This window comes from Hemiscyllium ocellatum, chromosome 35, assembly GCF_020745735.1.
Source record: "Hemiscyllium ocellatum isolate sHemOce1 chromosome 35, sHemOce1.pat.X.cur, whole genome shotgun sequence".
In the NCBI taxonomy this organism is placed as follows: Eukaryota; Metazoa; Chordata; class Chondrichthyes; order Orectolobiformes; family Hemiscylliidae; genus Hemiscyllium; species Hemiscyllium ocellatum.
The window spans coordinates 39,612,499-39,637,427 of record NC_083435.1 but is presented as its reverse complement, the minus strand read 5'-3'; the positions used below and the strand labels follow the sequence as shown (position 1 = coordinate 39,637,427).

The window sequence follows — 24,929 nt, the reverse complement described above, 5'->3', positions numbered from 1 at the left end:
CAAATTCTTGGAATTAACTCCCAAATCATATCGTGGACCAACCCATAGCATGTGGACTGTGGAGTTTCAAGAATGTACCTCACCACTACCTTCAAAAGGGCAACTAGAGACAGGTAATAAATGCAGGACAACCCACTTCCTATGAGTAAATAAAAATGCAGCTGCAGTACTTTTTAAAAATCCTTTCACTTGCACTTACTCACAACACTAAAGTCCTAAGGCACAGAAAGACTTGGTTAAGATTTGACACTATTCCAAAGGCACAGGAATCTCCCAGTCTGAACTGGACAGGGAACACAGGAAATTCCCAGTCTGGACTGAATGGGGAGCACAGGAATCTTCCAGTTTGAACTGGACAGGGAACACAGGAATCTCCTGGTCTGAACTGGACAGAGAGCACAGGAATCTCCCAGTCTGAACTGGACAGAGAGCACGGGAATATCCCAGTCTGAACTGGACAGAGAACACAGGAATCTCTTAGTCTGAACTGGACAGAGAGCACAGGAATCTCCCAGTCTGAACTGGACACAGAGGACAGGGCTCACTCGTTCTGAACTGGATAGCGAGCACAGAATTAGCTGGTTCACACTGGACAACAGTAAACTATATTTGCACGAAAAATGGTTTTGCTCAAAATCTTTATTTCCCGAAGATGACGAGAAGTCAGATCAAGATGACAATTGAGTTTTCAAAAGAAACCATCCATTTTACAAGAAAAATAAATTGCATGCAAGTTATTCTGTATACACACTTCTGAAACACAATTATCACATAAGCAAAAAGTTATATTTTTCTAGTTTGTTCACAGTCTCTGGCTCTACAAAGTATTGCACATATAATCTTTAAAGTGTGCAGGTCTCCTTAAGGTATGCGTAGGAATTTCTGTTGGTTATTCATCTGATGTTTGCTGGTTCTGGAGGTGACTCTGTCTCTCTAAGGATATTGTTGTGTGATTGCTGCTGACAAACTATTGCTCTTGTTTGGAAACGGCTGACTTCCAGAACTGATGGTTATTAATTTTCTTGCTCTGCCGGTACAGACAGAGCTACCTCTTCTGCTTTGATGGAGCATCTTCTCCACGTGCACAGAACTGTCTGTGTTTCACTAAACCTGGTCATTCAGCTTCAAATACTGTACACAATTAACGTTTCAGTTTGCCAAGTGGACTAACTTTTACTGAGTGCATTGCATGCTTGTGGCACCTTTATCAAGCTGATATTTACCTATCTGCTGTTTAACTTGGCTGCCAGCACTCACATCGCTATTTCTAGCCTAAATAGCTTTTCAATTATTGGGAAAATAGTTTGGGTGGGGTGTGACATTAGTTGCTGGACTGGACAACTTGCCATTTCTTCAGTGAGTGTGTCTCTCTACTCTAAGATTGGCTTCTGTTGGATATAACTGATTTATTCACAATCCCTTTGATAATTTTCACTTTTGCCTCAGTCCTTCCATTTGACTGGGTTGTATGGGGATGACGTGTGATGCTGAATTTCTCAAACATTCAGAGAGCGTTTGCATTCTTCACTCATGAATTGAGGTCAATTTCCCTGAACACAATGTCAGGGATGTCATGATGACTGAAGTGTGCTTTCAGACATTCTCTGATCTCACTGAGAGTCAGTGACATCTCTACTCGAACTCCCCGCTGACAAATAGGAGTCAACTGTGACGAGAGAATCAGTCCCATGAGAGTGAACAGCTCGACTCCAAGTTTCATCTACGGACTCTCTGGTAAGTCACAAGTCATGAGCAGCTCTTTATCTTATTTACTTGGATGTTTATTACACACACTGCACTGGCTGATGTGTCCTTCATCTTATTTCTCACGTTTGGCCAGTAGAGCACTACTCTTATCTCAGAACAGATTCAATTCCTTGATTGGTTGGCTGATAGGAAACAAAGGGTAGTGATAAACGGCTCCATTTCGGAATGGCAGGCAGTGACCAGTGGGGTACCACAGGGATCCGTGCTGGGACCGCAGCTTTTTACAATATATGTTAATGATATAGAAGATGGTATCAGCAATAACATTAGCAAATTTGCTGATGATACAAAGCTGGGTGGCAGGGTGAAATGTGATGAGGATGTTAGGAGATTACAGGGTGACCTGGACAAGTTAGGTGAGTGGGCAGATGCATGGCAGGTGCAGTTTAATGTGGATAAATGTATGGTCATCCACTTTGGTGGCAAGAACAGGAAGGCAATGGAATTAATTTAGGTAAAGGGGCAGTACAGAGAGATCTGGATGTTCTTGTACACCAGTCAATGAAGAGCTCTGATGAAGGGCTCTGGCCCGAAACGTCGAATTTCCTGTTCCTTGGATGCTGCCTGACCTGCTGTGCTTTAACCAGCAACACATTTTCAGCTCTGATCTCCAGCATCTGCAGACCTCACTTTTTACACCAGTCAATGAAGGCAAGCATGCAGGTACAGCAGGTAGTGAAGAAGGCTAATAGCATGCTGGCCTTCATAACAAGAGGGATTGAGTATAGAAGCAAAGGGGTGCTTCTGCAGCTGTATAGGGCCCTGGTGAGACCACACCTGGAGTACTGTGTGCAGTTCTGGTCTCCAAATTTGAGGAAAGACATTCTGGCTATTGAGGGAGTGCAGCATAGGTTCACGAGGTCAATTCCTGGAATGGTGGGACTACCTTACATTGAAAGACTGAAGCAACTGGGCTTGTATACCCTTGAATTTAGAAGACTGAGAGGGGATATGATTGAGACATATAAGATTATTAAAGGATTGGACACTCTGGCAGCAGGAAACATGTTTCCGCTGATGGGTGAGTGCCGAACCAGAGGACACAACTTAAAGATAAGGGGGAGACCATTTAGGACAGAGATGAGGAGAAACTTCTTCACCCAGAGAGTGGTGGGTGTGTGGAATGCTCTGCCCCAGAGGGCAGTGGAGGCTCAGTCTCTGGATTCATTTAAGAAAGAGTTGAATAGAGCTCTCAAGGATAGTGGAATCAAGGGTTATGGAGATAAGGCAGGAAGCACATACTGATTAGGAATGATCAGCCATGATCATATTGAATGGCGGTGCAGGCTCGAAGGGCTGAATGGCCTACTCCTGCACTTATTGTTTATTGTGTAGGATGTTTCAGCATCTCTTTACTCTTCTATTTAGGTGAATGATCTTGCTCCCTTTTTACAAGATGCCATCTTGGGTGATGATCTCACCTCTGTCCAATACTTCTCTTACAACAACATGCGTTCTTGATGGTTTCAGACCATCCGTTCAACACAACTTATTAGAACACCTGAAGAAATGCATCTCAGTGAAATTTGGTTGATCTGAACAAGACACCTATCTGTCAGAATCAATGTCTCTGTTGGTTTGATGGTTTCCAGGGTATGACATGTCATGCTGTTGCTTCTTGTTGAACCTGGAATATTTCACACTGCGTACCAGCATCAACTTCCTTCAGAGAGAGTGCAGTGCTTGACAGCATGTCAGTGATGTACACCTACTTCCCTAGCTTGTACTTCACTTCCCAGTGATATCTCTGTACATGAAGTTATATTCTTTACAGGACACAATAACCAGAGCACAATAATCTTACACTTACACTCTATCTGTGCACAGTGTTGTTCAGTTTGTGTAAACCCTCTGGATACAAACACAGCGGGTTGTCCTCACTGCCTGGGGGTTACTCCAAGTCCTGTTTCACTGACATCACACTGCAGGGTGACTCCATTGTTACATCATCATCCCTCAGCACTGGTGATGTCATCACTAGTTGTTTGATGGGAGTGAAAGCTGCTTCTTGTTCTGTGTCCCAGTCCCACTGAACACCCTGCACAGTGAGACTGGATGCAGGTTTAAGTCTGAGGGCAGATTGGTACAAGTGGGCCTGTATGGAATCATTAATGTTCCAGGAGGTCCGAGACTGTGTGAAGGCTTTATTACAGAACTCATCTTGGTACAATTTCCTTCTTGTGAGAATGTTAATGGATCAGGAGATATGCTGACTGTTCAAAAGACTTGTCACAAATATTGTACCTGAAGACTTTCTCCCTCTTAAATCCTGTGGTGTCCTGAGTAGCTCATCACAAATCTCAGACTTTAACAATTATTGCCTTGTGTGGATCCTCTGATGGACAAGGAAGTCCCAAGACCTCGAGAATGATTTGTTGCACACATTGCATGTGAATGGTTTCTCTCCCGTGTGAACATATTGGTGTCTGCGAAGGTTATACGACCGTGAGAATGACTTGTTGCACACCTCACACATGAACAGTTTCTCCCCTGTGTGAATACGTTGGTGCGTGCGGAGGTTCTCTGACTGTGAGAATGATTTGTCACACACCTCACATGTGAATGGCTTCACATCCGCGTGAATGCCCTGGTGCTTGTGGAGGGCCGATGACACTGAAAATGCTTTGTTACACACCTCACATATGAATGGTTTCTCCCCTGTGTGAATCCTCTGATGGAGCAGAAGTCTCGATGAGTCTGCAAACGATTTCTCACAGACCTCACACACAAATGGTTTCTCTCCGGTGTGAAGATGTTGGTGTCTACGAAGGGCGGATGAATCCGAGAATGACTTGTCACACACTTTACAAGTAAATGGTTTCTCCCGCGTGTGAATGCGTCGGTGCGTGCGGAGGTTCGATGATGATGAAAATGATTTGTCACACATCTCGCATTTGAATGGTCTTTCCCTTGTGTGAATACGTTGGTGTGCACGGAGGTTCACTGACTGTGAGAATGATTTGTTACAAACCTCACAATTGAATGGTTTCTCTCCTGTGTGAATGCGTTGATGTCTACGGAGGTTTTCTGAGTGTGAGAACGATTTGTCACATGTGTCACACGTGAATGGTTTTTCCTGTGTGTGAATGCGTTGGTGTTTGCAGAGGGTCGAAGAATCAGAGAATGATTTGGTACACACCTCACATGTGAAGGGTTTCTCCCCTGTGTGAATATGTTGATGCATTAGGAGCTTTGATGACTGTGAGAACGATTTGTCACAAGTCTCACACGTGAATGGTTTTTCCTCAGTGTGAACACAGCGATGATTCACCAGGCCTGATAACTTTGTAAAGTTCTGCTTACACACCTCACATTCGAACGGCTCCTTCCCAGTGTGAATCCATTGGTGTTCCCCGAGTACTGATGCCTGCATGAAGGCTCGGTCACATATCTCACTCTTAAAGGGCTTTTCTTCCATATTGCTGTCTTTACGTCAACAGTTGTGTAACAGAAGCATCCTGAATGATATTAGATCCTGGGAGTCTGTATCAGTCACCTCGCACACCTCTCACCTATAGGAATGAGTTAAAAAACACACAACACCAGGTTATAGTCCAACAGGTTTATTTGGAAGTGACAAAGACATCAAGTTTCTGCAGAGTGATTTTGAACTTTGTCCACCCCAGTCCAACACTGGCTCCTCCACTGTCGGAATGAGTCAGTGGTTCATGACCCTCGGTGAATGACTGAAGCTCTCCACTCACACTTCTTCCCAGCCTCACCCTGACCGATCACCCACAGCCAAACCTCCAGAAAGGTTGGTTCTGATGGAAGGCTCCACACCACTGACCAGTTTCAAACCTGATGATGTGTCAAGGTTCTCCTGACCTAATCTACTTCCAGATAATGGTTTCACTGCCCAACTTTCTCTGTACTGTCTGATTTAGGTTATTCCTTGGGTTGTCAGGATCTATCTATAGTATCAATCCTTTTTGTATCTGCTAAATCCTCTACCCTCTGTGATACAGTACGGTATAATCCTTATGTAAAACAGGAAGAGGAATCGTGACGTCCTCCATTACCCTTTCCACCCTCGGTGAACAGGTTTCTTTACCTAAACCTTCACAGGAAGACTGCGTGACAGGTTAAGCCAGAATTTACTACCCTTTTTTAACAGCCTTTGAGAAGGTGGTGATGAGCTGCCTGCTTGAACCATTGTAGCCATTGGGATGTCAGGACACACATAGTGCTGTCTGGAAGGGAGTTCCAGAAGTTTGAATAGTGACAGTGAAGGAATCAAAGTAGAGTTCCAAGCCACGGTGGAGTGAAGCTTGGTGGTGGGTGGGTGGGAGGGGGATGGCAGTGGCGGTGGTGGAACTTACAGGTTTTGCTGTTAATACACCTTTTGTCCTAACCTTCCAAGAGGTGGGATCATGGGTATGGTTGGTGATGTGGATGGAATCTTAATGAGTTGCTGCAGTGCATCTTCAGGAGTACTACCACTGTCTGACAGTTTGGAGGGAATGAACATTGCAAGTGATGGACGGAGTGGCAGTCAAGTGGGCTTTGTTGCGCTGGTGGTGCTGTTGAGCTTTCTGAGTATTGCTAGTGCTGTATACTTCCAGGCAAGTGGAGAATATTTCATCATACTCCTGATCTGTGTCTTATAGATGGTGGACAGGATTTATGGAGTCAGGAAGTGAGTTACTCACTCAGGATTCCTAGCCCCTTGCAGCCACTGTGTTAACATGACTGATCCAGCTCAACTTCTGGTCAATATTAACCCCACAATCTGCACTCAAATCCATGCAGATCACGGCTACATACATGGCAAAAAACCTGCAAGATGCTCAGGGAAATGCAACAATTGGGTGACCAATCAGTGGACAGCTGGCCCCAGAAATAGAGTGGATAGAAGGTGTGAGGAGTTGCGACTCCACTCACACGGTATCTCTCCAGCAAATTTGCCTTCTCAAGGTTCTTCGTTGATCCGATCGGCTGTAAATGTGGGATAGAAGTGGTGAGTCAGTGGCATTGGGGGTGGAACAGGGTAGAGGGGTTGTTATTTAATAAATAGTAATGAACAGGATACAGGAAAAGGTAATAAGAGACTTGGGGACCATTGAGATCATTAAAATGTCATGAAGAGATACATAAAGTATAGGATAATGGAAATAGCTTGAGAAAAGGAATATTATGGGGTAGAAGTCCTATTTCAGTGAGAATGCTTAGCTCAGTTGGTTGCATCATTGGTTTACAGAGCAGCGTGGTGCCAACAGCGTGGGTTCAGTTCCCATCACCGGTCTGAGGTTACCATGAAGGACTCTCCTTCCCTTGCCTGGAGGTCTGGTGGCCCTCAGGTTAAATCACCACAGTCACTTCTCTCTCTCTCTCTCTAAAATGAAATTAGTCCCTACGTTCTGATAAGACTATGGCAACACAGAAACAACATATTTCAGTGACACAAAGCCCTGGTTTGATTATCACTAGACTACTGAGAACAATTCTAGATAACTCACCATACAAAAGATATTGGCCTTGGGGGGAACGCAGTACCGATTTACAGTACTGGAATGATCTCTGGGCTGCAAAGGTTACATAATGGGGAGAGCTTAAACAAATAGGGTTACATACCTCAGTGCTCAGAAGGTTAAAAGATGATCTGATGAACGTTTTTGAAATATTAAAGTGAAGAATTCACGCCAATGGAAGTAACTTATTTTTATCGGATGGGGAGTCTAGAACCAGGGCATTATCCAAAGAACACAGTCAGATCTTTTTGGAGTGAAATAAGGAACTACTGTGACGCACAAAGAGTGGGAGAAGGTTGGAACTCATTGCTATAATTGACAATTAATGCTAAATTTGCAACTTCTATCAAATCTGAGATGGATTTTTTTTTCACCAAAGGTTTGAAGGGAATTAGGGAGAGAGCAGAAATATGGAGGTTATGGAAACACTATGATCTTGGTAAATGGTGGGACATACTCGAGACGCTACATGGCTGACTCCATTTTTTAAAATCAACCTTTTTCAGATATGTTATTATACACCGCTAGATCATGTGGGCCTTGTACTTGGGCCTCCAGACTCAGAGGTATGGTCACAACCACTGCACCATAAGAGCTTCAACACAACTCCTATTCCATGCAATGAGGCAACATTCTCTTAGGAACTGTACAAATTACAAACCTCATGATAACAACCAACACACCAACACACACAGAACTCAACAACAGGAAATCAGTAAAAATCCTCAGACATTGCACCTCCCAAATAATGATACCTCACCTTCTCATATTCAGGAATGATCCATCAACAAATCTCAGCCTGGAAATCAGAGGGAAATGCTTCCAATAAACACACTCAATATCCAACACACAGCTCCAGTCACACAGTTCAGCACAAAGCACCGAGTAAACAGCTCTCTCAGCTGGATCTTCTCACACAGCATAAGGGACATTTCCACCCCTGATTACCCACAGGATAGTCAGACTGCCTGAAGATTGGTGTGGATATTATGGGGTACAATTTGTATAAAAGCTGCTCCTTCACTCACCATCTCCTCACTTGGTTTTCAGTCCCTATAGGAAGTGAACCAGCTCTGGAAGAGGAAGAGGAGACAATGGGCAGAGTGGGTGGACTCTCTGATTGACGTCTCTCACAGTCAATCCAAATATTTCAGGAGCAACATGAGTTTCCTGAAACTTGAGAAACTGACCGGGGAAATGGAGGTGACTTTGAGCAGCAGATCAGGTGGGGATTTAAACTTGTCACTGTCCTATCTGAATAAAACCTCACTTATTACAGCTGCTGTCTCAGTTCCCCTGGGAAATGTTTGACAGAAATTTCGAAAATGGGAATAGCATTCTTCACCCTTGAAGAGTTTCAAACTGACAGTGTCGGGGGTGGTTGTGTGTTCGTAAGCAGGTCAGAAGAGGTAGACCCACAGCAACACTGATATTGTGTAATGATGGGGTCAGCACATGCACAGGAAAAGGGAGAAAGACGGGAACAGGAAGGAGGTTCACACATTCCTGGGACTTACAGGTGTTCCTGTTCCAAACTGCTAACAACGATAATCCCTCCTGCACACACACACATTTGTAATGTACGCATCAGAAATAAAACCTACCAGGTACGACATGAAGTATGGCAGGAAGAAGTGCACCACAATCCTGGATTTGTGGAAGGTACACACATTCTTAAAAAGGTCTGGAAGAACTATTGTTGTGTATTATTCAGATTCTGTTATTTTCAGTCCGGAGAATTATTTTTGTCCTTTGTTTTCAGGTCATTTTCTCATAAGCTAGTAACATTGTCACGTTTGGAATATCTCAAAGGATGAATGTTGTTCATAAGGTCCGACAAGTTTTCTTGCAAAAACATATTAAAGGTAATATTTGTCAGTCTCTGTGCCTGATCTGGCTCCTCTGTTTATGAGTTTGTGCATTTGACAACTTGGCAGAGAGCTGTTTTCACTCCTTTATATTGCTCCAATAACTGCTGTGTGTTTCCCCCAGTGAATTCTCTCAGTTATCATCAGTTAGTCCCAGCCCTAACACCAGTGGCAAAAATGTGACCCCGTCTCGAGTACTGGCCAGAGTTTTGGTCTTCTTAATTAAAGAAAACTCAAAAGTACATTAGAAGTAGGGTGGCACAGTGGCTCAGTAGTTAGCACTGCTGCCTCACAGCACCAGGACCTGGGTTCAATTCCAGCCTTGGGTGACTGTCTGTGTGGAGTTTGCACATTCTTCCCATGCCCACATGGGTTTCCTCTGGGTGCTCTGATTTCCTCCCACAATCCAAAGATGTGCATGTTAAGTGAATTGGCCATACTAAATTGCCCACACTGTTCAGGGATGTGTAGGTTGGGTGCATTAGTCAGGGGTAAATATAGGGGAGGAGAATGGGTCTGGGTGGGTTACTCTTTGGAGGGTCGGTGTGGACTTGTTGAGCTGAAGGACCTGTTTCCACACTGTAGGAATTCTAATTCTAAAAGTAAATCAGAGAAGATTCATTCAACTAATTCCCACAATGGATTTCCTCGGATGAAAAGTTGGGCCTGTACCCATTGGAGTTTTATTGAAATGTGTGGTACTGACACTGAACTGTCCTGGGGAATTCCATGGGATGTTAGCACCCAACTAGTCAGGTTCATGTTGGGAACCTATCTGGAGAGGTCATCATCTTAAAAATTACCAAAGGGACCTTCTACTAAAACATAAGCACGGAATGTTGCAATCTTTATTTTAATAATAAAACAAAGCATAGTCTTCTTAACAATAGAAATTATGATAAATAAGTAATAAATACTCTTATTCTTTTATTCCATATATTTGAGAATCTTTAGACATAATCCACAAACTACTTATAGACTGAACTGAAACAACAGCTGGGGGTCTGAATAAACACACTGCAAACCTAAGAGAACTAGTGCTTTACCTCTTCAGTCCAACCCATTTCCAAAGGGTTTTCTATTTATTTTAATACATTGATAAACTTGAAGTGATTAAAATTCCAAGCCGCCTGCTATAACTGTGGAAGACTGGAGTTATCCTTAATGCCCTGAGCAATGTAGACATGGTTTGTATATGGTGTCCAGGTCAATGTGTCTGTTGATAGAGTTTGGGGATGAATGCCATGCTTCTAGGAATTCTCTGGCTGTTCTCTGTCTGGCTTGTCCTATGATAGTGGTGTTTTCCCAGTCAAATTCATGTTGCTGGTTGTCTGAGTGTATGGCTACTAGAGATAGCTGGTCGTGTCGTTTTGTGGCTAGCTGATGTTCATGGATGCGGATTGTTAGCTGTCTTCCTGTTTGTCCTATATAGTGTTTTCTGCAGTCCTTGCATGGTATTTTGTAAACTACATTAGTTTGGCTCATGCTGGGTATTGGGTCCTTTGTTCTAGTGAGTTGTTGTCTGAGCGTGGATGTTGGCTTGTGTGCTGTTATGAGTCCTAAGGGTCGCAGTAGTCTGGCTGTCAGCTCTGAGACGCTCCTGACGTATGGTAGAGTGGCTAGTCCTTTTGGTTGTGCCAGCAACATGAATTTGACTGGGAAAACACCACTATCATAGGACAAGCCAGACAGAGAACAGCCAGAGAATTCCTAGAAGCATGGCATTCATCCCCAAACTCCATCAACAGACACATTGACCTGGACACCATATACAAACCACTACAGCTGAAACTGACACCCGGAAACGGCAAGAACATCCATCAACAGACACATCGACCTGGACCCCACATACAAATCACTGCAGCTGAAACTGACACCCGGAAGCGGCAAGAACAAACCAATACAAATACCGGAAGAAACATCAAAGCAGCGCTTCACACGAGGCTCCAACAGCACTGATGATGTTCCCTAGCCAGGGAACGAAACGTTTGCAGCAAAAACTTCCAGCTCGGCGAGCAGAACCACAACAACAACTGGTTTATTCATCCATCACCCAATCTGGGCCACATCAAGCACCAAGGTCCTGCTTCACTCTGTTAAAATTGCTTATTACTGCAGGACCCCGTGTCAGTGTGGAAGTTATGTTCCAGCTGCTCTATCCAGGGAACTGTGTCCAGTTCTGGGCACCATACCTCAGGGAGGATATACCGGCCTTGGAGGGAGTGAAGTATATATTCACAGAATATTCCAAGGTCTTAAAGGATTATAAATTATGAGGACAAGTTGTACAGACTGAGCTTGTATTCCCTTGAATGTAGAACATGATGGGGTAATCTAATTGAGGTGTTGAAGATGATTAATCAAGCCAATCGAGTCAAAATGAACTATTCCATCACACAGATCACCTGCTTACCCCTCTGTAATACTGCCCATTTCCAACACCACATTAGTCCATCTGCTGTTGAAATCCTCATCTATGCTGTTGCTGTTTCCAGGCTAGACTACACCATTCCAATGTTCTCCTGCCCAGCATCCACCCCATCTTCCACCCTCTATAAATTTCATCTCAGCTAAAACTCAGCACTCTCTATCCTAACTTTCACAGCTAGCACTCCTGTGCTCACTGACCTACACCTTGCAGTCCCCAGTACCTCCCATTTAAAAATCTCTGGCCCCAGTACAAATTTCTCCGGGGTCTCACACTCTCCCTATCTGTCACCTCCACCCCATCTCCCTCCAAGATCACTGCTCCTCCATTTCCTTCAGTTGCTTATTAATGGCTGTTTCTTCAGCCATCCAGATATCCATGCTCCTCAATTTCCACCTTAAATCGCTCTGCATCTTTCTCTCTCTCCTCTCATTTCAAACCTTTCTCAAATCTCATCTCTTTGACTGAACTTTCAATCATCCCCTCCTCCTCCTCATCAGCTGACTGTCAGTTGAAGGATGATGCCTCTACAGGGTCATTGAGTTTCTTCCAATATGGGGTCTTCATGTGGCTGGGCCATCCCAGTGAGATCCGGAGACTAGGATTGTCTTCCTTTTCTTTCCTTCTCTGCTGTGGCTCTGCCTCATTATGAGGGTGTGACGCAGTTTAATAGACGGGTTGTCACCACGCTGAGCGATTGGTAGTAAGCTCCTCCCAGTCATTAAGATCAATGCTGCTGTTCCTCAGGGAAAGCCTGAGAGTGCCTTCTGTCCTCATCTGGAATATAAGAGAGTGGCACCTGGGCAGGGCTCGATTTGCAGCCACATGGACAGATTTCCAAGTTGATTTTGCTCCAAGTTTGTTTGAATGCTTGTGGACCTGGCTTCAAGAAGGACAACAGTGAGTGTTCAATGGTCCTCTGAATGCTAATGGAATGCTACTGCTATGCTAATTAACTTTCTCTAGTGTTGTTATGCATTACTGTTACACAGTCTGGGCTTCAGAAGGAAGGTGACAGCAACTACTCTGTACACTAGGACTTGTGTTGGCTTGCAAAGGAACTGCAGCCAATATTCCATCTCCTGTATGTGTTACATCTTCACAAGTCTTCCTTTTTTTAAAACTCTGTACTCTTTTCAGGGTGAGCCCTCCAAATAAATGGCAGACTTTTGAGAGAAGTGGCTGCTAAGGTACAGTATGATAAGTTTCACTGGAATACCACTGCAGGCAGAGGTCAGAATGGGACCAAGATGGAGAATTAAAATCGCAAGTAACTGGAAGTTCAAGGTCTAAATTGTCCAAAATTGAGTGTTCAAACCTCCACCTTATCAAAACCTGACAAATCAATATTATAACTCAATTAATATGTGCAGATCTCAATGAAGATTTTGAATTAATCATAACTGATTTCTATTTATACAGGCACTTGAAATAAAACTGACTACCACTATTACCAGATTGGTTCATCAATGCAGTTAACTCTTAACACCCAATTCTACCAACAGTTGGAGCACAATTCACACAGAGCCCCATGACTGACTGAATCAAATATTTGGTCAGATCAATGAATGCATTGATGGATTCCTGATGTAGTCCTTGACATTTTGCTTGCATTTTTCTGGTAATAAATAACATGTCAGAGGTTCCTCTGGAAAATCCAAACCCAAGTCACAAATTTGAAGGAATGACTACACCACTCGCTCCATGTGGGAACTGATTCGAACGGACAGATCAGCAAATTGTTCAATCAGTGATGAACATTCATGCAGCACAATGACCTCACAAGACCTGAAGTCCAAGAGGAAGAAGACTGTACTCTACAACCTGTGGACATTGACTGGCCTCTGGTGCTCTATTTGTGTGGCCATTCAGCATGTGGAGAGCCAGACAGTGAATGTTAAGAGACAATGGAGACTGTCACAGCCGAGGCACATCCTGCCCATCCCCCCCCCCCCCCCCCTGCCTTCCCAGCTGATTCCTGGCTGATTCTTCTCCTCCTCCATTGACCAGACAGACTGAGGGTAATTGAGGTACCTCCATTATTACCCAAGGATGGCTCCTCCCCGGATACTTGTGCTGGTTGATGAGAATTTGAAGCAGTTCTAACCCGTGAGTATCTGATTGTCTCCTTGGTCATGGTGAGAGTCAGTGAGTGATTTGTACCTGACCCTCTACTGAAAGGATGATGAATTTATATAGGAGCTTCTATACACATTGATGTCCTCTTTTGGTGAAGTTTGGAGATCTAGACAAATGTGAAATTGACCTTGTTGAAATGATTGACCTGATGGTGGGAGTGGTTTGGGATAGACCCAGCTGAGACAGACAGTTCCTTGGAATGTCAGCTCCCCCTTTGTGAGCACTGGACGGTAAACAACATAGACAGATGTCAGTGTACAGGGACAGGAATCAATCCTGGCACGTCATACTGGAAGAGTCTGTCTCTCAGGTAGGTTCACTGATATTCCAGGAGGTGAAACAATGCTGTGAAGACTTTATCACAGAACCCACACTGATAGGGTTTCTTCTGGTATAAGTGCATTGATGGACCGGATGAAACCAGAAGAACGTGAGAACCTTGTCACACAACTCACATCTGAATAATTTCTTACCAGACTGCAGCCCCTGGTATCTCAGGAGGTTGAAATATTCAGAGTTTTATCATAAATTTCTCACTTGAAGGGTTTCTCCCCCAGTGTGGATTCTCTGATGAATTAGGAGATTCGAGGAGGTTCTGTAAGCTTTGTCACATACCTCACAGGTGAAGGGTTTCTCTCCCGTGTGAATACGTTGATGCACGCGAAAGTGGGACGAATTTGAGAAAGTTTTCTCACATACCTCGCACGCGAATGGCTTCTCCCCTGTATGAATGCGTTGGTGTTCACGAAGAGTCGAAGTCCGTGAGAATGATTTGCCACACACCTCACAAGTGAACGGTTTCTCCCCTGTGTGAATGCGCTGGTGATTCACCAGGCCTGACGACCCTGCAAAGCCCTCCTTACACACCTCACACGTGAATGGCTTCTCCCCCGTGTGCACACGTCGATGATTTACGAGCGTTGCTGCGTGTGTGAATGCTCGGTCACACATCTCACACTTGAAGCGTTTCTCCCCTGTGTGAATCCTCTGATGTCTCAGCAGATTTGAGGAGTAGCTGAAAGCCTTCATACAAACCTCGCACCTGAATGGCTTCTCTCCTGTGTGAATACGTTGATGTGCACGGAGGGTCGATGAATGTGAGAACGATTTGTCACACACCTCGCAACTGAATGGCTTCTCCCCTGCATGAATGCGCTGGTGTACACGAAAATGAGATGAGTGCAAGAAGGATTTGTCACATACCTCGCACTTGAACAGCTTCTGCCTTGTGTGAATGCGCTGGTGTACGCGGAGGGATGATAACTGCGAGAATGATTTGGTGCAGACCTCGCACATGAACGGTCTCTCCCCTGTGTGAATGTGTCGGTGATCCACCAAGGCTGATGACTGCGCAAAGTTCTTGTCACACACCTCGCACTTGAATGGTTTCTCCCCAGTGTGAACACGTCGGTGTTTCATGAGAGTGGTCGGCCAAGTAAAGGCTTGCTCACACACCTCACACTTGAACGGCTTCTCCCCTGTGTGGGTGAATCGGTGATTCATGAGAGTCGATAACCGTGTGAAGGCCTGATCACAAAGCTCACACTTGAATGGTTTCTCCCCCGTATGGATGAGCCGGTGATTCATTAGCGTTGATGAATGTGCGAAGGCTCGGTCACACACCTCACACTGGAAGGGTTTCTCCCCTGTGTGGATCCTCTGGTGCCTCAGGAGATCAGAGGATCGAGTAAAACGCATCTCACAAACCTCACACCTGAACAGCTTCTCCTCCATGTTGATGTGTTAACAGTTATAAAACCGATGCACCTTGTGTGTTCAAGGATCTTATGGGCCCTCCTCTCACACCTCACAATCAAACAGCCTCTCCCCTGTAAGGAATTAGTCAGTGGTTCATGAGGCTTAATGAATGATTCAAGCTCTCATCACACTTGGAGCCACTCACACTTCTTCCCAGCCTCACCCTGACCGATCACCTACAGCCGAACCTTCAGAAAGGTTGGTTCTGATGGAAGGCTCCACACCACTGACCAGTGTCAGATCTGATGATGTGTCAAAGCTCCCCTGACTTGACGGATTCCTAGATGATGACTGGACTGCCCAACCTTCTCTGTGTTGAGTAATCCTGCAAAGGGACTGGATGTCTTCCCACAGCTGTGCAGTTGTTCCTTCAGTGATGGTCAGGGTCTCTCTGCGGTGTCTGTCCTCCCTGCATTCTCTGCTGTAGTACGGGCCAATCCTTCTGTAAAACAGGAAAAGGCAGAATGATTTCCTCCAACTTCCTCTCTTTTACTGAAGGGGCTGACTCCACAGTGAGTTTGCTATTCCCTGTGTGGGGGGCTTTTCTTTGGTGGTGATGGTGGTGGTGGGCGGGAAGGGGGGGGAGGTGGGAGGTGTCGGATAAAGTATTTTCGTTTCCCTCACTTGACTGCTATATATCCCTGTTTCCAGCAGGAGCACTGCATAGTTTTAGATTTGATTACTTACAGTGTGGAAACAGGCCCTTCGGCCCAACAGGTCCACACTGAACTGCCGAAGCACAACCCACCCAGACCCATTCCCCTACATTTACCCTTTCAACTGACACTACGGGCAATTTAGCATGGCCAATTCACCTGACCCGCACCACTTTGGACTGTGGGAGGAAACCGGAGCACCCGGAGGAAACCCACGCAGACACGGGGAGAACGTGCAAACTCCACACAGTCAGTCGCCTGAGTCGGGAATTGAACCTGGGTCTCAGGCGCTGTGAGGCAGCAGTGCTAACCACTGTGCCACCGTGCCGCCCACGAAGCAGACAACATGGCCACATTGTTCCCACCCCAAGAACCTCATCATTCCAGGCATTGTGAGGGCAATGGAAAAAACAGTTGGGTAGAATGTAAAACTGAAAATGTGTTGCTGGTTAAAGCGCAGCAGGTCAGGCAGCATTCAAAGAACAGGAAATTCGACGTTTTGAGCTAAAGCCCGGGCTTTAGCCTGAAACGTCGAATTTCCTGTTCCTTGGATGCTGCCTGACCTGCTGCGCTTTAACCAGCAACACATTTTCAGCTCTGATCTCCAGCATCTGCAGATCTCACTTTTTACTAGAATGTAAAACTGGCTGCCAGTTCACTGTGAGCTTGACTCTTCCTGATGAAGACCTTAGAGTCTTTGCTTAATGTAAAAACATTCTGGAGAAATATTAATTCAATAAAGATTTTGAAAGTTCTCCCTTTGTTTTCCAAACTTATTTGAGGAAAACATACTGAGGAGGAAGTTCTAGAAGCTAAGGAAAATACTGTTTCGGTGTAGCTGACTGAAGGGTACCGTTTAATCTACCAATTTAGATCCAGTGCACTCACTCAGATTGCACATCCCAAATTCAGTTTTCAGCCACAGCTCTGGGTAAAAATGATCAAATCCAAGCCCATACTTTTGAGAAAAAACTGGACTTTTCAACCAGTGAACCAAATGTTGAGATGCTCAGAGGCCAGATAAACGACCTAATGTGTACTTCAGGACCCTGTCAAAGTCCTGACTCATTGACCAGAATACCCCGGAATACATCAGAAGATGGACAATTTGCCTGCTCCCTTGAACATAAATGTCTTTGATTCTGATTCAGAGTTAGAGACTTTGGACATTTATATGGTACTTAACCAATAGTTAACCAAGAAGTTTTAGGTAGAAATAAAATTTCTTAGTCCAGCATCTGGACAATTCCAGAACAAACACAGCAATCACTTACACTGACCTTTGCCAACCCACACACAATCCCAATCCATCCAACTGCCCCCATTACCTCACAAAAGTAATCCTCACCTGACATGACTGACTGACCCCTGTCACAACCCAAGGCTTCAGGTCGAGCAAGTTCAAGGAAATCTACTGCTCTCCGCCCAACTGATAAATGAGTCCTTCATCATGTTCATCATTAAAAGGGAAATAGACTGGATGTCCATGAGGTGCAGTGAGCCATCAGCAGCAGCAGGATTGGACTCCACCACAGTCTCACAGCCTGGCACAGCCCTCATTTCATGATTATCATTAAATGAGTAAATAGATATGTCAACAGGAGTAATGGCTCTCCCTTTACTGCTGTCCCTCTACCTTTTTTTTCTCTGGACTAATAGCAGGAACCAAATCCCTGTCAGTCACACTGGGAGAGCAACCACAGCCCAAGTGGTCATCTTGCAATGCTCCTTAACACATTGAGTTTGAACCCATGTTCATCCATTCCTACCCTGCAGTGCTGAAAATCTGAGGTTATAACTATATCTTCATTTACTGGGAGTCTAGGAAACTGTTTCACAGCCAAGGTTCAGTTGGATGGTGAAGTATAAGGGGAGTTACGCTGCTATGACTGAATGCCTGGTCACAATCTGACATTTTACACAATAAACAATAACTTGCATTTATATAGGACCTTAAACACAGTTCAATGATCCATGGCAAATTGTGAGAGTGTTAACACATTTGGGATCTTGTTATTTGCACATGAATTGTCACATCTCCTACAACAGTGACCACCTTCAAAAATATTTCATTAATGGTAAAGCATTTTCAAATTTCTTGTAGTCGTGAAAGCCTCAATATAAATACAACTTTTAATTTCTTATAGCAAGAGAATGGTGGGAGGTCTTGGGACAAATTTGAAAAGACAGAAAATACCCAGCTCCCAACACACATAGAACTCAACACCAGGAAATTAGTAAGAATCTTCAGACTCTCTGCAATTACCAGATAATGGCACCTCACCTTCTTATATTCAGGAATGAGCCATCAACAAAGCTCAGCCTGGAAATCAGAGGGAAATGCTTCCAATAAACACACTCAATATCCAACACACAGCTCCAGTCACACAGTTCAGCACAAAGCACCGAGTAAACAGCTCTCTCAGCTGGATCTTCTCACACAGCATAAGGGACATTTCCACCCCTGATTACCCACAGGATAGTCAGACTGCCTGAAGATTGGTGTGGATATTATGGGATACAATTTGTATAAAAGCTGCTCCTTCACTCACCATCTCCTCACTTGGTTTTCAGTCCCTATAGGAAGTGAACCAGCTCTGGAAGAGGAAGAGGAGACAATGGGCAGACTCTCTGATTGACGTCTCTCACAGTCAATACAAATATTTAGGTTAGATTAGACTTACAGTGTGGAAACAGGCCCTTCGGCCCAACAAGTCCACACCGACCCGCCGAAGCGAAACCCACCCATACCCCTACATTACCCCTTACCTAACACTACGGGCAATTTAGCATGGCCAATTCACCTGGCCCGCACATCTTTGGACTGTGGGAGGAAACCGGAGCACCCGGAGGAAACCCACGCAGACACGGGGAGAACGTGCAAACTCCACACAGTCAGTCGCCTGAGTCGGGAATTGAACCCGGGTCTTCAGGCGCTGTGAGGCAGCAGTGCTAACCACTGTGCCACCGTGCCGCCCACCAATTTCTGGAGCAACAAAAACAGAAATTGCTGGAAAAGCTTATCAGGTCTGGCAGCATCTTTGGAGAGAAATCAGAATCATCATTTCATGTCCAGTGACCCTTGCTCCGAACTCCTGATAACAATGTGATTCAGCAAGTGATTTTACCTCAGAAATTTACTCAGATTGAGGGAGGTTTCTTTCATTCACTGGAAGTGGGCTTCACTGACTGTCAGCATTTATAGAGTATTCCTAATTACTCTGAAGTAAGAGGTGATGACCTGACTTCTTGAATTGTTGCAGTCTGTATAATACCGGTGCAACCGCAGTCCTGTTTGGGAGTTCCCAGATTTTGAGTTAGTGACAGTTTAAAAAGCAGTGAGAAGTGCCAAGTATGAATGAATTGATCCTTTGGGGGCAACTTTCACTGGTGAAATTTGTATGTATCTGCTGGCCTTATCCTTCTAGTTGATCAAGGTCCTTGGTGAAGATCTGCAGTGCCTCTTGTACATGATGCACACGTTGAGTGTTGGTGGTGTATGGATTTCCAAAGAAATGGGTTGCTGAGTCCTGAATGGTGTTAATGTTCATGAGTGTTGTTGGAGCTGCACTTCTCTAGGCAAGTGGGGAGTATTCGATCATACTTGCAGATGCTGAACAGGTTTTGGGGAGTCAGGAGGTGAGTTATTCCCTGCAGGATTCCTGGCCTCTGACTTGCTCTTCTTGCTACTATATTTACATGGCTAGTCCAGTTCAGTTTCTGGTCAATGCTTACCCCTGGGATATTGATGGTGGTGGAATTCAGTGATATGAAGAGTATCAATAGACCATGGTTGGAGTTTCTCTTGCTGATCTTTGCTTGGTATTTGGGTGGCACATATGTTCCTTCATCCCCACTTCTGACCTTATGATAGAGGGATGGTCACTGATTAAGCAGCTGAGGATTATTTGGTGTAGGACACTACCCTGAGAAATTCATGCAGAGATGTCCTGAAGTTGAGGTGACTGACCTACAACAACAGAGCAATCTTTCTATGTGCCACATATGAGCCCAACCAGCCCATTAATTCAAATTTTTCTAGGGCTCCTCATCCCACACTTAGTGGGATGGTGTGGAAACAGGCCCTTCGGCCCAACAAGTCCACACCAACCCTCCGAAGAGTAACCCACCCAGTCCCATTTCCCTCTGACGAATGCACCTAACACTTTGGGCAATTTAGCATTGCCAATTCACCTAACCTGCACATCTTTGGACTGTGGGAAGGAACCAGAGTACCCGCAGGATACCCACGCAGACATGGGGAGAAGATGCAAACTCCACACAGACAGTTGCCCAAGGCTGGAATCAAACCTGGGACCCTGGTGTTGTGAGGCAGCAGTGCTAACTACTGAGCCACTGTGCTGCCCCTTTCAAAGCAGGGTGACCAGAACTACACACTGTACTCCAAAAATGGCCTCACCAACATCCTGTTTAGCTGCAACATGCAGTGTTCTGACCAAGTGTACCAAACACCTTCTTCATCACTGTCCTATCTACCTGTGATGCCTGCACCGACAATCCTGAACTGTGTAAACTCCGCATTTGTTTATCTTACCAAAATGCAACACGTCACATTTATCCAAATTAAATTCCATTTGCCATTCCTAGTCCCCCTTGGCCTATCTAATCAAGGTACTATGGTACTCTTAGGTAACCTTCTTCACTGTCCACGATGCCACCAATTTTCATGTCATCCACAAATTTAATAATCATGCGTTCTATATTTTCATCCAAATTGTTCATGTAAATAAAAAACAGTGGAGCCAGCATTGATCCCTGTGGAACACCACCAGTCACAGGCCTCCAGTCTGAACAACAACCCTTCATGACCACAGTCTGTCTCCTACAGTCAAGCCAATTTTGTATCCAATTGATAAGCTCTCCATTTTTCCTATGTGATCTAACTTTACTAATCAGTCTATCTCCCACCTGGAGGAGTGGAGGACAGTCAAAGTCATGCAAATTTGAAGACACACCTTGGCAATTTTCCACATTGTCACATAGATGCCAATATTGCAGCTGAACTAGAACATCTTGGCTAAGAGCACAGATAGTTCCACAGGTCTTCAGAGCTTTAGAAATTAGCTTAAGAAAGAGAAAGAGGAGGGATTGGGGTTACATTGAAGGAGAGACGAGGGCCTGAATGGACATGGGGAACTCTCGAGGGGGGGAACAGGTTGCGATCGCGACTCCAACCACCAGAGTTAAAAATCACACAACACCAGGTTATAGTCCAACAGGTTTAATTGGAAGCACACTAGCTTTCGAAGCAACTAGCTCCTTCATCAGGTGATAGTGGAGGGCTTGATCGTAACACAGAATTTATAGCAAAAATTTACAGTGTGATGTAGCTGAAATTATACATTGAAAAATTGATTGTCTGTTAAGCCTTTCATCTGTTAGAATACAGTGATAGTTTCACTTCTTTCATGTGTAAATCACAAAACCTTTTTTTTAAAGTTGCATTCTCGGGTTAGCTGTTAGCAATGGTGATAGCTAGACAATATGTTGAAGGTGTTAGCCTCCTGTGTTCTCTGTCTATGACCTGATGTTTAGATTGATTCTAATCTAAAAAGTGAGATAACAGTGTTTTACATAAATTCATGCAGTTTTTGAGCTCAGAGTTCTACATGAATGTATGCAGTTTTTGAGCAAAGTACAATGTAACTCTGCAAATACAAATTCACCCCACAAAATATATGTGTGCATGTGGGTCTTTGTCTGTCTGTGTCTGTCTGTCTGGGGTGGGGTTGTGAGTGTGAGAAAGTGTGTGTTTGTGTGTGTGTGTATGTATGTGTAGTGAGTGCAGAGTGTCAAGTCTGTGAGGGGGTGCGTGTGTGAGTGTGGGAGTGTGTCTGTCTATAAGAGTGTGTGTGGGTGTCTTTGTGCGCGTCTGTGTGTACCTGTGACCGTGTTTATGTGAGAGTGTGTGTGTAGTGCAATGGTGATCACCTGTAATGTGACATGAACCCAAGGTCCCGGTTGAGGCCCTCCCTCTGGGTACCGAACTTAGCTATCAGCCTCTGCTTGGCCACTTTCCTCTGCTGCCTGTCCCGAAGTCCACCTTGGAGGACGGTCACCCGAAAGTCCGAGGCTGAATGTCCTGGACCACTGAAGTGTTCCCTAACTGGGAGGGAACCCTCCTGTCTGTTGATTGTTGTGCGGTGCCCATTCATCCATTGTCGTAGCCTTTGCTCGGTGTCCCCAATGTACCATGCCTCCGGGCATCCTTGCTGCATGAATTTATGTAAAACACTGTTATCACACAACACCAGGTTACAGTCCAACAGGTTTAATTGGAAGCACTAGTTTTCGGAGTGCTGCTCTTTCATCAGGTGGTTGTGGGCACCTGGTATAACTTGGTGTTGTGTGATTTTTTTAGCCATGTACAGGGGTTGCCCTCAAATTCCCGATCGCTGGGCGCCCATCGCCGTTGCGTGGATCAGAACTACAACCCCCGTCAGGCACCGCGGACTGGCTCTCCCCAGGTTTCATGCGGCCGCCTCTCACTGCGCAGGCGCAGGGTCCCACATGCAGCATGGGTAATGTAGTTCGAAGCGGGATTGTGAGCGGTTCGAACTGAGCTGAGTTCCTGTGGAGGAATCTCAGTGAAGGGGGAGCTTTCTGGGCTTGGGGCTGCAATGCAGTCATGTTTGAGGAGATGGTCTGTCCATCCCTCCGTCAAACACAGGAAGGCACTGCCAGAGAGTATGTCTCCAACTTTTTCTCACTAAATGTGAGCTATTGTTGCAATGACCGAGGTATTTCTGGAGATGTTGGGTTTCATAAGATTTTGGGACAAAACTGATAAATGTTGACAAATATTCTTCTATTAGGGATATTACAGTCTTATTATAAAACATTTTAACACAAATTACAGGAACATTTTGTGAGGAAATGTTGAAGTGTTGGATTATTTTGTGTGAAATCCGCTGTAATGGTCACTGGGATGTGGAAGTTGTGGACACAGCTTTTATAGAGACATAGTCAGCGTCCAACGTCAACTGTTGTCTCACCAAATAAGTTACATCTACATGTTAGTGGCTCAATAAAAACCAATAATCTGTTGTTGAGGTTTTATGGTTAATGGGGTCCTTTTGTCTCTCTCAGCAATTTCAGCAGCAAGGTTGCTGTGTGTGTGTGTATATATGAGTGGAGGGGAGTGGGTGGGGGGGGGCGGTGGGGAGGTTCAAGCTGTGGGCTTGGAGCTGAACTCCTGGTTGGTTTGGTCTCCAGGTACAGAACATGGCAGGAAGGAGTGCACCACAATCCTGGATTTTACATCTCAGACTTGTGGAGGGTTCGCACACTTTTACACAGATCATGGGGAATTATTGTATATTATTCAGATTCTGGTACTCTCAGTGTGGGTAATTATTTTTGTCCAATGTTTTAATATTGATTACTCATTGTCACATTTGGAATATCTCATATAGGGAGTAGGTTGTTGGTCAATTCTCAAAAGCTTATACAATAGTGTTAAGAGGGTAAAGTGTAGAGCTGAGAAGCGTGGTGCTGGAAAGGCACAGCCAGTCAGGCAGCATCCAAGGAGCAGGAGAATCGACGTTTCAAGCATAAGCCCTTCATCAGGAATGACGTAAGGCCATTGTTCATGGGATTGTGCATTGGAGAACTTGACAGAAGTCTGTTTTTGTTCCTATAGATTACACTAAGTATCTATTATTGATTCCTCCCAATGTCTCTGATAAATTATCCCAGTGCCACCGATAGTTACTTACAGTGATTCTTCTGGTTTACTCCAGTGAGAAAATACAAACATGTGAGATAGGAACAGCAGGCCATTGTGCCCTCAAGCCAGCTCTGCAACTCAGTAAGATTCAGTGATTATCAACTGATTGCGGCCTCGGAGACAAATAGCTGTCTACCTCGATTCTGATTGGTACTCATATTAGTCAAAGTCTTAGTATCCCTGCCAATACTGTTATCTGTGGAAGAGAATTCTAGAAACTCACAATCACAGATATTAAAAATTCTTATCTCCATTTTAAGCGGGAGACTGTTATTTTCTAAACTGTGCCTCCTAATCTAGTTCTCCCAGAAGGAGAAGCATCCTTTCAGCATGCACATTGTCCAATCCTCTCTGGATCATTCATATATGCTTTAATTGTTGTGTTATGTTTCAAGTTCAGTATGTATCTTTAAGAAAAATGCTGATAACATTATCACTATATCCAGCACATGAACTGACAGCAGAATGACTCATGTTCCATCTCACCTTTGATGATCTCTCCACTGGAAATATGGTGCTTTCTTAACATCACAGCACGTCATCACTGCCTTGGAAGTTGTGGGTCTTCCTGTGTTGATTTTCTATCAAACACAACCGAGGATACATATCCCACACTGATGTTGTCAGTTTGAAAGCCTCTTAGTGTGAAGAATGCTATTCCCACACTGGAAATCTCTGTCAAACATTTCCCAGGGGAACTGAGACAGCAGCTGCAATAAGTGAGGTTTTATTCAGATGGGACAGTGACGAGTTTAAATCCCCACCTGATCTGCTGCTCAAAGTCACCTCCATTTCCCCGTCAGTTTCCCAAGTTTCAGGAAACTCATGTTGCTCCAGAAATATTTGGATTGACTGTGAGAGACGTCAATCAGAGAGTCCACCCACTCTGCTCATTGTCTCCTCTTCCTCTTCCAGAGCTGGTTCACTTCCTATAGGGACTGAAAACCAAGTGAGGAGATGGTGAGTGAAGGAGCAGCTTTTATACAAATTGTATCCCATAATATCCACACCAATCTTCAGGCAGTCTGACTATCCTGTGGGTAATCAGGGGTGGAAATGTCCCTTATGCTGTGTGAGAAGATCCAGCTGAGA

The 24,929-nt window shown here is 44.7% G+C and overlaps 1 protein-coding gene across 3 annotated transcripts; it reads right to left on the bottom strand.

The window, feature by feature from the left end:
• Window positions 1-706: 706 nt before the first annotated feature.
• LOC132832989 (zinc finger protein 595-like) lies at window positions 707-24,539 on the bottom strand. 3 transcript variants are annotated; one of them, XR_009647005.1, is made up of 3 exons: window positions 24,324-24,539; window positions 13,569-15,873; window positions 5,262-5,279 (listed from the first exon to the last, which is right to left on the bottom strand). XR_009647005.1 is itself a non-coding variant. In XM_060851253.1 (2 exons), exon 2 carries the CDS (start codon window positions 5,183-5,185, stop codon window positions 4,082-4,084), a length of 1,104 nt encoding a protein of 367 aa, XP_060707236.1. In that variant the 5' UTR covers window positions 5,186-5,279; window positions 8,267-8,288; the 3' UTR covers window positions 707-4,081. The 3 variants fall into 3 exon arrangements, 2 of the variants coding, with proteins under 2 accessions (XP_060707236.1, XP_060707235.1); XM_060851253.1 differs by lacking the exons at window positions 13,569-15,873; window positions 24,324-24,539 and adding an exon at window positions 8,267-8,288 and having other exon boundaries at window positions 707-5,279; XM_060851252.1 differs by lacking the exons at window positions 5,262-5,279; window positions 24,324-24,539 and adding an exon at window positions 18,640-18,686 and having other exon boundaries at window positions 13,496-15,873.
• Window positions 24,540-24,929: the final 390 nt, after the last annotated feature.